The following is a 16,037-nucleotide window of genomic DNA, read 5'->3' on the forward strand; positions in this document are numbered from 1 at the left end:
AAAATAAAGTCATACTTCTTCTGGAGTCACATGCTGCTGTCAAGATAATCTTCAGTCTCCGAGTATGATTTAAGTACCAAATCAAAACAATGTAGACGCTAATGATGGATTTTTTTTTCTAATGATGGGATTTATAATATTGCAAGATAGCTCCCAGAAATTCATATGGCTTTTAAAATTTTTTTTTTACAGATTTTATTTTTATTTATTTGACAGAGAGATCACAAGTAGGTAGAGAGGCAGGCAGAGAGAGAGAGGGGAAGCAGGCTCTCTGCTGAGCAGAGAGCCTGATGTGGGGCTTGATCCCAGGGCCCTGGGATCATGACCTGAGCTGAAGGCAGAGGCTTTAGCCTACTGAGCCACCCAGGCACCCCCATATGGCTCTTTTTTTTTTTTTTAATATTTTTTATTTATTTCTTTGACAGAGACAGATCACAAGTAGGCAGAGAGACAGGCAGAGAGAGAGGGGGAAGCAGGCTCCCTGCCAAGCAGAGAGCCCAATGTGGGGCTCAATCCTAGGACCCTGAGATCATGACCTGAGCCGAAGGCAGAGGCCTTAACCCACTGAGCCACCCAGGTGTCCCCTCATATGCTTTTTATTTTATTTTTTTTTATTTTTATTTTTTTTTAGATTTTATTTATTTATTTGACAGACAGAGATCACAAGTAGGCAGAGAGGCAGGCAGAGAGAGAGGAGGAAGCAGGCTCCCTGCAGAGCAGAGAGCCCGATGTGGGGCTCGATCCCAGGACCCTGGGATCATGACCTGAGCCGAAGGCAGAGGCTTAACCCACTGAGCCACCCAGGCGCCCCACCCCTCATATGCTTTTTAAAAGAACATATTTCTCCACTTAAATTTCCTCATGCAAGTCATTGGCGTTTAACACAGAAGCGCAATTGCATGTATATAAAATGTGGCTCTTTATTCCTTGGTTGGTCCAAAAGCAGGTAGAGTTCCAATGCACAAATAGTCTCAAAATTCTACCTTAAGGAGATTCCACACCCTTTAAAATTTTTCCCAATGATATTTTACACTTCTTTTGCCCAGAGAACTTGCACATTCATTCCTAAGAATGTGATACTTTTTCATGTAATTGTAAATGGTGACTGTAGCAGGCAGAATACTGGTCCACCAGAGGTGACCATATCCTAATCCCCAGAGTCTATAAATCTGACATGACAAAAAAGCTTTGCAGATCACAATTAAGGCTGCTAATCAAACAATTTTACAGCAGAGAGATTATCCAGAAGAGCCCTATCTATGTAGCTTAGTGCTAACGACTGAGGCAGAATGGATCAGAGGGAAGCTACATGAGGGTTCGACCTCTTTGTTGGCTTTGAAGATGGAGGAAGCGGACCACGAGCCAAGGAGTGCAGTAAACTCTAGAAGCTGGGAATGACCTTGAGTTCACATCCAGCAAGAAAATAGCTCTCCAACCATAAGGAACTGAATTGTTCCAACAAAGCCAAAAGAGCAAGAGGCAGATTTTCCTAGAACCTCCAGAAGAGTGCAGCCCTGGGGACATCTTGATCTCAGCCTTGGGACCCATTCCTCTGAAGACACTATGACAGGGTTTGACCATTGCCCACAGTGCAGGGTAGCCCACAGGGAAGCCACGTCATGAATTTTAAACAGGGTGGTGTGATGCGACCGATTCTGCAGCTGTGGGAGGAGACTGGAGAAGGGCCAGTAGTGGAAGGAGGGAGATCAGTGTTGTTCAGAGGGGATGATGTCTGAGACCATGACAGAGGGTGGCAGGGGTGGACAGATTCCAGATGACTGACTGGAGGCGGAGTGGATGGATTTGCTAAGTGCCTAGAAGTAGAGGGATGGAGGCAGCTACAGTGGTTGGTTCCTGGGTTTCTGATGTGAACTCCCTGAACGTGATCCCACCAGCAGAGATGAGAAAGCCTGGGCAGGTGACGTACTTTGAGGTGTCTGTGGGTGACTAAAACATTGTTAACGAGTCAGACTTAAGATGTGAGACACAAGTCAGCAGATGTGGTTTTCATTTTTCAAAAAAACCCTTTTATTTATTAAGTCATCTCTTCCCCCAACATGGGGCTCAAACTCACAACCCTGAGAACCACAGTGCACGCTCTACCGACTGCACCAGCCAGAAGCCCCACTCCTCACCCCCACACCTGCAGATGCATTTTTTAGCCTGGAGTTCAGGGGAGAATCTGATCTCTAACCACACAACGGGAAGCCGTCAGCACGCAGAGGTTACTCCAAGGCACTGAGGATGGGAAGAGAGCTCCCAGAAGTCCCAAGGACCACAGACATTTAGAAGTTGGGTGCGGCGGGGGGAGCACAGAGGAAAGCGCTGATTCCACACTTATACAAACACACACACACACAGAGCGTGCACGCGAGAGGGAGAGATATGCGTGATTTGGGAGCATGATTATAGTCGTGATGATCCAGAACAGGAGAGACTGACAAGTTACAGGAGGGATCAGCAAAAGATCACAATCTCCGAGACAAAGTAAAGGGCAGACTTCGGCTCCGGCTCGGGCACGGCTTCTGGCAGGAGGAGCACGTGCAGATGGAGGCAGGTTCACCTGGTGGGTGCAGGGAAGAGGGAGTTGATGTCCACCGCCTTCAACCTGCTCAGTGAATCATGAAAAGGGCAGAAGAGTGTGGGAGGGCTGAAGGCATAACGGCTGATGTGGGGGAAAGAACAGCAAATGTATCAGACAATCAAAGCAGATCCTCTGGAGACAGTGTCTGAGGCTGAGAGTCACTAAAGTGAAATCAGCCAGCTCAGCGGTTTTCTTCCCCCTCCCCCCAAAGATTTTATTTATTAGAGAGAGACGGAGGACAGCCAGGCTTCCCGCTGAGCAGGGAACCCAATGCGGGGCTCGATCCCAGGACCCTGGGATCATGACCTGAGCTGAAGGCAGATACTTAACCACCCAGCTGCAGGGTTTTCTTCCAGAAGTAGTCACCTGTTGGGGGCAAGGAGGAGGCAGATGGAAGGGCCCACCCAGGCGTGGCATATTGAACAGGGACGTGCCACCAAGGAAGAGAATACAGAGCACAGGGTGTTGGGAAGAGAGAGGCGGTAACAACAGACTTGGTGACAGCTTGGTCAGGCTCTGAGCCAACTGGTGGACGGATGCGCTGTTTGATGAGGTCAGATCAGGACCGGCGTGTATTTCAGGAGATGAACGGGCAATGGTGTCCAGCAAGCTCCAGGCCGTGTCGCCTGCAAGTCTGCGCGGCTCCCGGCATCTTCGGCTCCTAGCAGAGCCCGACTCGCTGCGTGGTCAAACCCGTGGAACTGAAAGTGGTGTGGAGGAGAACCGGGGTCTTCGCCTGACATCCTCCCAAGTATGGCCCTCACACAACTTTCCCTCTTTTCAGACTAAACCGGGCTGGTCCGCTTCACGGCTCAGCCCTCACCCGCGTGGGGCTGACAGACCCGCCTCTCTCACTGGGGGCCGCGACCCTTCCGCGGCTCCTCCTCGTGCCGCAGACCAGGGGTCTCCGCACAGCCCGCAGAGCCCAGAGTAAAGGCACGGTTTCCCGCACAATCCTCTCTTCGCCTGGACCTGCATTCGACGTGTACAGTCTACGACCCTACCCTTCCTTTTCTTCCATACTCCTGGACTCTTATATGTAAAAAGTGTTTGGCAAAGACATTGGTCTGGTGCAGTTTTTTTCGGGCGGGGGGGAGGCATGGAGATATCGATGAGAAAAAATTACAAAAATAGAACTTTTACAAAAAGTACACAAGTTTATTGGGCGATTCACAGCACTGACAGGAGCACACCCATGGTCAACGCACACCTGTGGGCTGCTTCTCGGAGTGCCTTTCCCCTCCTCTGCTGATGGGACCCTGGTTTCCCGCTGGGGTTTTTACCCTCTCAGCCGCTCTGGGCGTGTTGCGCTCAATCCCGGCTCCAGAGCTGAGCCCAGACCGGCTGAACACAGTCCTGCCTTCGAGGCTCCAGTGATGGTTCAGAGCCGGGCACAGACCCTAATTTGGGCACAGGGAGAACCCCGGGCTTAATCAAGAGCCATTGGAAGAGACCCTTTTCCCTTCCTCTGCAGGGACAACAGGTCCGCCAAAGCACGTGACTATGGGAAGGGGCCCCCGTGTGCGGACAGATGCTGAGATGGACAATGGCGAAGGGGGAGCAGAGAATCCACCAGAAACCCCATCTTTGATGACCACGAGTTGCTGCGTCAGTCCTTATAGTCCCCGGATTCCTTAGATCCATGTGGGTCCCATTTTCTGGCACTTGCAAATCCAAAATTCCACCCTATAAATTCACAGTCCCACTGCCCCGAGAGAAACACTGTTGACATTACAGTTTTAATTTCTCCCGTACATTTTAATGCATCTATGTACACACCATTTCCTTTCTTACTTTTATAAAACTGAAAATATATATTCTTCTGAAATATTTTAGTTGATAATATTGTTTACTTTTCATGTTGACCCAATCTATCACAATCATTTTTAATTACTGGGTAATATCCCATTCTAGAAATATACCATAATTTAACAGATTTCCATTAAGGAACATTTACATTTTTGTCTGCCTTTCGAACTAGAAAGACGCCATTCATATACACGAGTTTTTTTATTTCTGGAAAGTGAATCTGCTTTATCTCTATAATGAAATCGCTAGATCATAAAATACATTAAGGCTCTGATATATTTCACTGGACTGTCCTCCAAAAGGAACCTTCATTCCCGTCTTCATGGGGCAGATTTGACAGACAGGAAGTGACTAAAGGTAAAATGCTTGCTAAAAAGAAATATCCCAGTTGTTCGCTGCATATGTACTCAATGTCTCTTACGTGTGCAACCAGGGTGACAGGTGCTGGGGACATGCCGCTGGCGACATGCCACTGGCCAGCCTCCTAGACTTGTCTCTGTATTCTTCCTTCTCCAAGTACGGCTGCTTTGGAAAAATGTCTAGCTTTGTGGATGAAATTAACAGACGGCACACACATCATGATGTGAGATAAATGACATCAGGCAGAACTCTCAGGAGACGGTGGAGTTCTGTCTTGGCACAGATGGGGACATGGCTGCCTGGGTTCTCGCTCACCCGCCCTTCCTTCCATGTTCACGTGTGGCCAGGAGCCTGGAACGCTCCTTCCCCTTGCCGGCAGGGTTCTGCTGAGGGGCGGCCCATGGGAGGCACTCGGGAGACGCTGGAAGGCAGGAGGGAGGCAGGACACAACCCAGAGATGGCAGAGGCAGCAGTGGTGGTGGGGGGACCGGGGTGGGGGCACATCAGGGGCTGCAGCAACTCCCCTCAGTCCTCCAGGGCTCCGGAAGTCAGCCTTCCCACGTGCGCTCAATCCTGTTTAACAATTTTGTAACCTAATTCCAGGACTAAATCCTTCTCTGTTTGAAACACCTAGAGTGGTTTTGTTTGCCCGACTTGACAGAATAGCCCAACGTGTAAATTATCCTTGCGATTCGCAATTCCGAGAGGTGTGAGCTGTGCCTTAGACCCACGTGGCATCTTTCCATAAGTGTAACAGAGCCAGATTTTCTGGAAGCAGTGGAAGAGACTGCTGGGTTTGTGTTTTTTTTTTTTTTTTTTTCCAGCTGGAACACCAGACGAATTCAGCGACTGGCTTCGAGAAGGCATCTTGTATGCAAAACACGTGAGGAAGAGGAGCTCCACGCACCAAGTCAGGGACGTGCCAACAGAAGCCGGTTTGGAAGACCAGCAGATCCACGCCCTCACAATGCTTATCCCGCACTCACATACTCTGGGAACAGAGATAACAAATGGGAAAACGGAAAGGAACCTGCTGGTGTGCCTTACTAAAACTGTCAGCGGTCCCCCTTTTGGGGAGCGTGCATGCGGTGAAATCCACAGAAGGAACGTTCGCGGGACGTGACTCTACCCTCTGCCACAACGAGAGGGACGGGGGACACCGTTCCATAAAGTCCACCGGTTGTGCTTGTCCTCAGTGGTCCAGCCATAGCAAACCAACTCCGAGGCTCCCCTTCCTCTGCGCACGCGCAAACACACCAGAGTCTGAACGGGTGAGTCACTCCGGAGGCTCCGTAACAAGAAGCATGGCCATCGTCCCCTTCCTCTGGCCGCTGCCCCTTCTCTACTAAACACCAGTCCTGCAAGCAGCTGCTCTGCCCCAGGCACAGGAACCCAACCAAACCTGGAGAGGCGGACAGGACACAACACCGTCCCCTACCTCCTCTCCTCCCCGTCTTCTCCCTCACTGTCGTCGTCAAGATAAAAGATGTCTCTGAACAGGAAGACTTGCCTGGGCACCGCGGGACTCTGGATTTCGGTACCCGTTTTCTCCATCTTCTTCTCTAACTTTTCCTTAAGCAGAGGCAGGGTGGTCTCGTAAAGGTAGTCTATAATCTCTAAAGACAAAAAATGTAATCTTGACATTATTTGTACAAAGCCTCCTTCTTCCCAAGGTCAAAGGGCAGAGGGCACGGATGCGGGTGGCCTGGTGCTGCTGTTACTGTGTGTGTGGTCCTGTTCTAACCGGTTTGCCTGTACTCACTTGACCAGTCCCCTCAAAATCCTAGGAGGCAGGCCTTACTGTCAGCCCATTCTTCAAATGAGGAAACGGGTGGAGAGACGTTATGAATCATGGCCAAGGTCATGGAGTTAGTAGGGGCAAATGTGGCCAGATTCAAACCCAGGCGGGGCTGTCTGTTGAGGGTCAGAAGTAATCATCACACACGCCGGGGCAAAGCATCAACCAAACTCATGGTTCCCAAATGCTGGTGCTAGGCAGACCGCCTGAGGCTCTCCTGGGAGCCTGTTCAGGAAATCTGGCCTCTGAATGCAGCGTGGAGGTTAGGATTCAGTACGTATGGGATGAGGCCCGGGTATGCATGTGTTCAACAAGGTCCACGAGGACTCAGAGGATCCGAGTTTGGGAATACTGAAATCACCCACAAAGGGCTGCCAGGAAGGAACTGGGTACCTCAGTTTGTTCTGGAACTGCGTGTGCCAGCGTGTGGCCAGCCAGGAGCACTCCGTCATTTACTGAGGGCTGACCAGCCCCCAGCACCCTGCTGACCACCATTCACCTGTTATCTGGTTTAGAACTTTTCAAAGTCCTGGTTGGGGTGGGGGGTTGAGTAGGTGAGGATTTCTCCCGTTCTATAACCGAAGAAACCGAGACTCCCAAAAGTAAAATCGCCCCCAGGGTCACGCTGCCAGCACCCCGCACCACCTGCTGTCCTCTTACGTATTTAAATACTGGAAATACTGACCTGGAAAAGTCTTCTTCTGCCAAAAGGGAACACAGGTAGCTTTCAGCTTATAAAATTTAGTTTGAACATAGGACGGAGGAACATCACTTTAGAAAGGAAAAGAAAAAAAAAAGTATCAGTTTAAAAACGGGCCATTTCACTACATGTCGTAAGTACACTGATTCAGGGGAATCTATAGACATCAGTAACTTTCTTAATCCTGAACAGGAAACCATCATGTCCACAAATGCGTGACAGAAATAAGACACATATGAAAATGCTGTCGTTCATTTTGGTCAGAAGAATACACACCAAAAAAAGAAAGCGAAAAGCACAAGACAGATCCCGTTTAAATCACAACACTAACATATGCTGACGTTCACCTTGTACTTGGCCCTGCCCTAAGAGTTTCCTGTCTAGCTGAAAACAACCCACACAGCAGCTCTATGAGGAGCTACTACTCTTATGCCTCATTCTAGAGATGGGGAAACTGAGGGATACAGAAGCAGCCCGAGATCTTACAGCTAACAAGTGATAGAGCCGGGACTTCATCGGGGTGGCCTGACCCCAACTCCGCACACTGGTCACCACTGCACTTAGGACAAACGCCTATCTGTCACAATCCAGAGGCAGATGTCCCCCGATTTCTAATTTTGCAAAACTAAAAAAAAGTAGATGCTTATGATGTTTTAGTGAGTCAAATATACTTGCAATTTACTGTAAGTAGGACAGAAACCACCAAATCTTAAGTTTTTTGTTTTTTTTTTTTAAATGAAAATCTCTTCACTTCACTTCCTGGCCACTTTTTCTTAGACGACAAAAGCATGACTTATTTGTTTCAATAATTAATCTAGTAGTTAAAGTAATTCATGTGAATACATTTATTCTTACTGGGTTCTTCCTAACACTAACCACTAGCTGGGCGTGCACCGGGCTACGTGTCCTCTACGTGCAATCTCCTTGGTCCTCACGATGGTCCCATTAAAACATTTTGTGGATGAAGAAACCGAGACTCAGACACAAGTTAGGAACAACGTGCCCGAGGACGGCTAAATGAGTACCAGGAGTCAACGCCAGGTCAGTCCGACAGCAGAGGCCAAGCTCTAAGGCCCCCACGCCCTCTCTCTTCCTGTAGTGCCATGCACCCCATGGGACCGGCCATGGACCCAACTAGGGCTTGAGGTCACGATCATGGATCTGGACATTTTCAAACCAAGCAGGCATTATAACTCATTAGCCAGACACGCTTTCTTTACATTTTGCCAAAATAATTCCCAAGGCAGGCTTTAAGACTCCAAAGAGACTGAACATGTCATTTTATTATTTTTCACTGTGTTGATTATTAAAACTTGACAACGTATTCTTTCAAACAGTATTTGAACGACACCATAATCACCGTTATATAAGATTAATAAATCTTAAGTGAGACAATCTGTTCTTAAATATATAATTTTACTCAAAACTTTAAGAACTTGTGATCTGAAACAGCATCACAAAATGCACAAGAATTTACTGGAAATGTCCAATTTTTCAAAAAGTGGTTTGCTATTACAAAGGGAGGGCTTCGGAGCCATGGGTGCTTCTCAGGATGGGAGCTGGTGGGTCCACAGCAAGGTCCCCACTTTCAAAAGCACCTGCCACCCCCACCTCTCAGGGACCCATGATTCTGAGCAGTGGGAGCCCCATCTCTCACTTATGTCAACTGGAAAAGGGAAGGGTTTGGAACCATGAGCATGATGTCTGGGTCGTGACAAACTTCCCATTCTCCAAGTTACGAAAACCAAACTGATGGTTCTTTGTCCCTGATCCCCAGGAGCAAATAACCACCAGAACCAGCTTAAGCCCTTCCTCGTGGACCAAGGACAGCATCACGCTTCTGAAGTCAGCCAGGCGGCAGCCGCCCTGCCCCACTATCCACCCTTCCAAAACTGAAGGCCAAACAACCCCTAACACCCCTCTTCCGAGAGCCCCCCCAAACCCCGCACCCCACAACCCTCAATGATCTTCTCTGTGTACAGGGGCCGTGCTTTGTAAGCAATAAATTCAGATATGGACAGTGGTGGCCTCAGTCTTCGGTAGCAGGAAGGGATTCAAAATATACGGACCTTGTGCAACAAAGTTTCCCAGTGAAGGCAAAAGGAGGCAACTCACAAACACAGGAAAGTTCAACGTCACCCCATAGATGAGAGATGCAAATGAACCCGCCCCGAGAGCTCGAAGAGGAAGAGGATCTTTACATGGTCTCAAAATATCTCCCACGGCCCCTTCTTATCCCCAAGAGAACGACTGATACTTTCATACAGTGGGGAACGCGCCAGATGCCACCAGAGCCAAAGGACTAGAAATCAGAATCTTGGGCCTCACGACGCAGCGACAAACCACTGACCTGTGCTGGCCCACAGTTTCAAGGGCATCAAAGACAAAGGCGGAAGAGCTTTACCGACGGAAGGCCACTGAGGACACAGGACACTTCAATGTGTGGCGCTGGACTGGATGGTACATTGGGGGGAAATGCTATAAAGGCCACTACTGGGATGGGACGCCTTGGGGGGTCAGTCGGTGAAGCATCTGCCTTTGGCTCATGTCGTGATCCTGGGGTCCTGGGATCAAGCCCTGCAGTTGGGCTCCCTGCTTGGTAAGGAACCTGTTTCTCCCTCCCCCGTGCCCCCTGCTTCTGCTCTGATGAATAAATAAAATCTTAAGGAAAAAAAAAAAGGGCCATTGCTGGGACATCATTAGTGGGGACATTTGAACATGAGCCTTCTTAGAGCACAGAGCTGTCCCGGCGTCTGATGTCCCGCATCTGACAACCGTACTGTGATTACACAGAATGACATTCCTGTTTAGGCCACGCTGCCCACCACCAACTCTCAAGTGGTTAAGGAAGGAAAATGACTCTATTCCCTTAGACACGGGAGCGGGAGGGGAAGGGCGGATGGTGGAGCTAACGTGCAGGCTTAAGAAGAAAATACGAATCGGGGCAAAGGGTGTGCGGTGCGTCTACCGGTCATTCAACTGGTTAGCTCCTTGAAGCTCTCAGGAGACTCTGCACACATTCCACTCATCATCCCTACGTGTCCTCAGGGAGGGGAGGGGAGGAGGGAGGGTCCGGCTGGCCCACAGCACCCAGAGCGGAGGCTCCAAACACGCAGGCACAGGACAGTCTACACGCGAGTCCTGTCCAATCTGTCACTCGTGAGGCCACGTCTTACCTTTTAATTAGCCTCACAATGAACACACAGCCTTACCCTATGGCGCTAGCAAGGTCTTCCCAGTCTATCTCGTTCGTGTCCTCCACATTGATCTCATACAGTCTACGGGAAAAAATACACACGAGGTTTTCAAGCACAAGTCAGCACGATAGACACCTTCACAGACTCACATGTGTGAAACGCTCGGGGGCACCAACGTGTTCACCCCTGTCCCAGCTCCCTCAGGCCCGGCGAGGTTGGCCTGCCAGCCAAAGGTTAGCCCAAGGTCATTCAGTGAGCTGCAGCCCAACAAGAAAAGCCATCTCTCCTCCTTCTGGGCCCTCTGCTGCTCCCACCAAACCGTGCTGCCTCCCCACAGTCGACAGTGAGTGTAGACACATCGTAACGGTAAGCACGCGCTCGGCCTCATGGTGGGACAGAGCCGTGTGAAAAGTTTCACAGCTACTGAGGTCAGGCGAGTATCTCCGGTCTACGGGGAAGGAACCAGGGCCGAGGGCCCTAGTCAGTGGCTCAAGGTTTCACGACTTACGGGCTGCCATCACTGGAGCCCAGGCTTGCCTGACACGATGGCTCCTCAGGTCTGCTGGTCTACGTTCTGCCTCTGGGGGAAGAGAAGTGGAGGCTCCACGAGCCAGGCCAGCGAGGAGAACTTCCAGCGGGGCTCAGGACAGCGAGCGGGAAGAACGGAGCCTACGGGGTGGCCAGAATCCCAAGTGTCCTCTGCTTTTTGCTGTTACTCATTCGACCCGAGCCCAGCCCACGAGCCGTGAAGGCTTTGCGAAACAGGCCCACGCCTCCCTGCCTTCAGCGGAGGGAGGACTCTGCATGGACCAGGGACCAAAGACAAAACCAAAGACCAGGCCACAGCGACTGCACTTAGGCGTGCAGGAGGGTGGCGGGGCTCAGCCCGAACTACGTCACCTCTACCTTCCAGTGGACAGAAACAAATTCTACCTACCCAGAAACTTCCAAAGACTAAAATGACTCTGTTATTTTGTTTCTCCTCCCAATAACCCCAAGAGGCAGGTACTATCATGAACGCCCTCACTGGAGAGGCACACACCGAGACCTAGAGAGGCAGGGAACGTCCCCAGGGCCATACGGGTAGGCAAGATGGATCTGAGCCTTGGCCACGTGGATCCCGGTGCTCAAGAGCCACTCTCTGGCTGGAGAGAGGAGCAGCCCCCGCAGCACCGCGCTCGAGCTCCCTACCTTTCGATGAGGTTGATTTTGGCCTGTAGGGCGTTAACTCCGCGGTACACGTCCCGACCGTTCGTCATCCTCTTGGTTAGGATTTCCGTCCTGTTCAAGGAAACACACACATAATGTACTTTAAACTTTCAGGGGTGAAGTTTCCACTGTGATTTCCTGCACTTTTCTCACCTACGACACCCCTACTCAGAACCAGTCTCTAACTTGTGTGACTCATCACTGCTAACACTGACCACCATGGAGAGTAGGCTGATTTTTTTTTCTTTTAAAAGGCAAATGAGGGGCGCCTGGGTGGCTCAGTGGGTTAAAGCCTCTGCCTTCGGCTCAGGTCATGGTCCCAGGGTCCTGGGATTGAGCCCTGCATCGGGCTCTCTGCTCAGCGGGGAGCCTGCCTCCTCCTATCTGCCTGCCTCTCTGCCTACTTGTGATCTCTGTCTAATAAATAAATAAAACCTTTAAAAAAAAAAGGCAAATGATAAATAAGACGAAAGAAAGTTGATGGTTATCGAAACTGGATGAGGGACACAAGGAGTTCTATCTAAATCTGTGTGTTGTGAAATTTCCGTAATACGAAGTTACAAACACGAGAGGAGAATAAGCCCTTTAGCGGGTGCTAAGGGGAACTGTAAACTCTGTTCCTGTTTAGAAAACAGGGGGACACTGCTGTTGGGACTGTCACCAGCTGTTGGAACACCAAGGGAGATTTGATACAGTCATCAACGACTCCTCTGATGGTCACAGCTAATGGCTGAAGGGAAGGGTGACCGGAGCTCCTACCGAGAGCAGCAACCCAGCTCGAAGTATGTTTTAAGTACTCATCTCAAATCGCAAAGTGTGTCGCGATCTGACAGCAGATTGCGAGCTGTTACATTCTGGAGTAGGGGTCCACGATACACAGGCGAGGACTCTGCTGTTTGTACCAGCGGCCAATGCGTTCGTTCGAGATGCAGCCTTTGGGGCGCCTGTGGGGGGCAGGTGAGCGTCTGACTCTTGCTTTCAGCTCAAGTCGTGATCCCAGGGTCGTGAGATCAGCTCGGGAAGGAGTCTGCTTTGGACTCTCTCCCACTCTCCCTCTGCCTCTCCCCTTCCCCCACGCTCTCTAATAAATCCATCTTCAAAGAAAAAAGACATGCACCATCTGCGGTCATTTCCACGTACGTGAGGGAAATCTACATTCAGATTTTAAGTTTGTTGCTTTTCTCTTCTCGTTAAAAAGCCGTCACCCTTACGCGTTCTCTGAGTTACACCGCTCTTGATACGGGGTTTCTCTGTAGCACTTCCCTTTTAAGCAGCGATCAATCATCTCTGACTGATGCTAACAAACACTCCTTTTATGAACTCCAAGGGCAGAAAGGACTCTGGTTCCTCTGTGTTACACTCTTCCTTCCCCAACACGTTATCTGTTCTGTGGAGTTCATGCCCCTGACTGTAGTCTCCTATGGAAATAGAGATAATCCCACAGCAGATTTCCAAGGTGACGGTAACTGGTGTAATTCAGGAATGTGCTTTTGATGTACGACACACCGACTGCGGCTCTCTTATCCGACGCTGACAATGGCCACACCCATTTTCTGCACCAGACGTGGGTCGTGAGCTGCGGGACCGCCGCTCCAGGGGCTCCTGCAGCGGCGGAACATCCCGCTCAGAGACCCTCTGGGGCTCGAAAAAGCCACGTCAAGCTAAGATGGTGCAGCAAGATCAGGCCTGAAAATGCTTCTGTGTGACTAGCGAGTCTCAAGAAGTTCCGCAGTGAACACAGCCACCTCGCGTTAGCGAGGCTAGAGGGGACCCCGGCGGAGACAGGCTCAGGGGAGGGGCAAGTTCCTGCACATCAAGTGCTTGTGATCTCTCTGCCAAAGGGGAGTTTCCTGTTGTTTTCGTTTGTTTTTTAATGCTGCAGAGAGAACTGTTTTGTTTTACTAAAGACTTAGCAAGGGACTGAGTGAAGAAACCAGAACTCAAGGAAGAAACCAAAAGCCAATATTCAGTATTAAAAAGGTTCAAGCTTTGGAGGAAACCACACGATGAATCAGGGTTAGTTATGTGCTAACTTAGATCGGATGTGGACACTGAAGGGGCTGGGACGGCTGCCGGAGGTGATCCTTCCTGACATGAAGGCTTTGCACACGGTACGCACACAGCTCTCCCCACTAAGCCCACTCATGTACCCACCCCGGCGGTGTGCGAGGTGTGGGGAGGGGGAGAGAACTATCTTGTGGAAATTTACATAAGAAACCTTAAAACTTACCACTTACTTTTACACTGCATCCAATTTCTGGTTTCTACTTTGGCTTCTACTTCTACCCAAGATATGCCCTTATAGAGTTTCTCCCTCACGATGGACAGGCGGCCTTCGGGGTTTTCTTGGAGTTCAGAATCCACTTCCTTTAACTCGTGGGGAGACATTTTCTTTAGAATCACTTCTTCGACGGCCTTGATTAGTTTCTGGGTTTCCGTCTTACTCCAAGCACCATGATTTCTCGCTACAGACCCAAAAGAAACAATCTTGTAGTTGCTAATCTATTTGTTTTCAAGCACGGTGTTAAAAAAAAAAATGACAATGATGCATACACGTCATTACACACTTGTCCAAAGCCACAGCACAGACACCACCACCGGGGGGGGCGGGTGGATCCTGATGTGAACTATGGACCCTGGAAGATGATGACGTGGCAGTGTAGGGTCACGGACTGGAACCAAGGTCCCACTCTTGGGGGGAGATGCTGACAATGGCAGAGGCTGTATGTGGGGGCAGACTGCTATGGGAAATCTCTGCACCTCCCTTTCAATTTTATTGCAAACCCAAAGCTGCTCTAAAAAAATAAAGTCTTAAAGGGGCACCTGAGTGGCTCAGTCTGTTAAGCGTCTGACTCATATTTTGGCTCAGGTCATGATCTCCGGGTCATGAGATCCAGTCCTGCGTCAGGCTCTGCACTGAGTGTGGAATCTGCTTGAGATTCTCTCTTTCCCTCTCCTTCTGCTCCTCCCCCTACGTACTCTCTCTCTCCTTCTCTCTAAAAAAAATAAATAAACCCTTGAAAAAAATAAGTAAATAAACCAGGCACTTTTCAGATGACGGAGCGCAACATCTTGATGACACAGACATACAGCTATCAAACACAGCTAGATGGAAATTAAAGCGGATCCCCTTCTTTTTAAGAACCAATGTGAGGCGCACCTGGGCGGCTCAGCTGGTTAAGCATCGCTCTTGGATTTAGCTCAGGTCCAGAAATCACGGCATGGCTCATGAGATCGAGCCCTGCATCGGGCTCCACACTCAGCAGGAGTCTGCTTGGCTATTATCTCCCCCTGCCCACCACCCTCTCTGCTTGTGCATGCTCTCTCTAGAATAAATAACTCTTTAAAAAAAAAAAAAAAACTGGGGCGCCTGGGTGGCTCAGTGGGTTAAAGCCTCTGCCTTCAGCTCAGGTCAGATCCCAGGGTCCTGGGATCGAGCCCTGCATCGGGCTCTCTGTTCAGCCAGAATCCTCCTTCCCCCAGCCCCCCGCCTGCCTCTCTGCCTACTTGTGATCTCCGTCTGTCAAATAAATAAAGAAAATCTTAAAAAAAAAAAAAAAAAAGAACCAATGCCAGGAAAGTCCTTTCTTTCTTTTTTTTTTTTTTAATTTGTCAGAGAGAGAGAAGGAGAGAGAGCAAGCACAGGCAGACAGAATGGCAGGCAGAGGCAGAGGAAGAAGCAGGCTCCCTGATGAGCAAGGAGCCCGATGTGGGACTTGATCCCAGGATGCTGGGATCATGACCTGAGCCGAAGGCAGCTGCTTAACCAACTGAGCCACCCAGGCGTCCCAGAAAGTCCTTTCTTAAAGCAATGTTTGTTTCTTAACTTCAAAAAAATGTTCTTCTCATTTCTGACAGTAATGTCTCTTGTGTGAAACTGGTAGATTCTCAAACATTTAACGGGGACAAAAATAACTGAACGATTTCACACTGCCACCATAACTCTTCCCAGGAACTCCCAGTGTGGCACTAAGCAGCAAATGGGACCTCAGATCACAGGGACAAAGACCCCGAACCTCAAATTGGCCTCTGAGAGGGCATCAGACCATCGGTGGTTCATCCTCCACATCTAGGGGGTCACCATCAGGCAAAGGAAGACGCCTCAAACCAGCAGTCTACGACTATCTGATCTGGCGCACAGAGTGGTGTTATTACTTTTTCTCAACAATTTTGGTGAATATTTAAAAATCAAGAGTTCCAAAAGAAAAAAAAAATACGTAGATCACCCCCCCCCAACACATACACATACCCCCACCCCTCAATGCAAACTTTTGCTTTACTTCCTGGAAACCGGAAGTACTGGCCACACCGAGTCCTCAAGTGGCGCCAGTGGCTGGACGTGGGAGCACAAAAGGCATGGCCCTAGGGCCCGGGCCCCCC

The 16,037-nt window shown here is 49.8% G+C and overlaps 1 protein-coding gene across 3 annotated transcripts in view; it reads right to left on the reverse strand.

Moving 5' to 3' along the window:
* Positions 1-5,540: 5,540 nt before the first annotated feature.
* Positions 5,541-16,037, reverse strand: part of LOC111145745 (transcription termination factor 1) — a 21,488-nt gene continuing 10,991 nt past the window's right edge. For 2 of the 3 annotated variants that reach the window (XM_022500921.1, XM_022500920.1), the window contains exons 6-10: positions 13,888-14,122; positions 11,640-11,729; positions 10,464-10,529; positions 7,237-7,322; positions 5,541-6,369 (exon numbers count right to left, since the gene is read on the reverse strand). In XM_022500921.1, the coding sequence (XP_022356629.1) occupies positions 6,188-6,369; positions 7,237-7,322; positions 10,464-10,529; positions 11,640-11,729; positions 13,888-14,122 (659 nt within the window). In that variant the 3' untranslated portion in view covers positions 5,541-6,187. Of the gene's footprint in view, positions 6,370-7,236; positions 7,323-10,463; positions 10,530-11,639; positions 11,730-13,887; positions 14,123-16,037 lie in introns of those variants that run through there. The other variant, XM_022500922.1, reaches the window with a different exon arrangement.

Source organism: Enhydra lutris, unplaced genomic scaffold (assembly GCF_002288905.1).
Source record: "Enhydra lutris kenyoni isolate GAN:26980312 unplaced genomic scaffold, ASM228890v2 scaffoldscaffold13, whole genome shotgun sequence".
NCBI classification, from domain to species: Eukaryota; Metazoa; Chordata; class Mammalia; order Carnivora; family Mustelidae; genus Enhydra; species Enhydra lutris.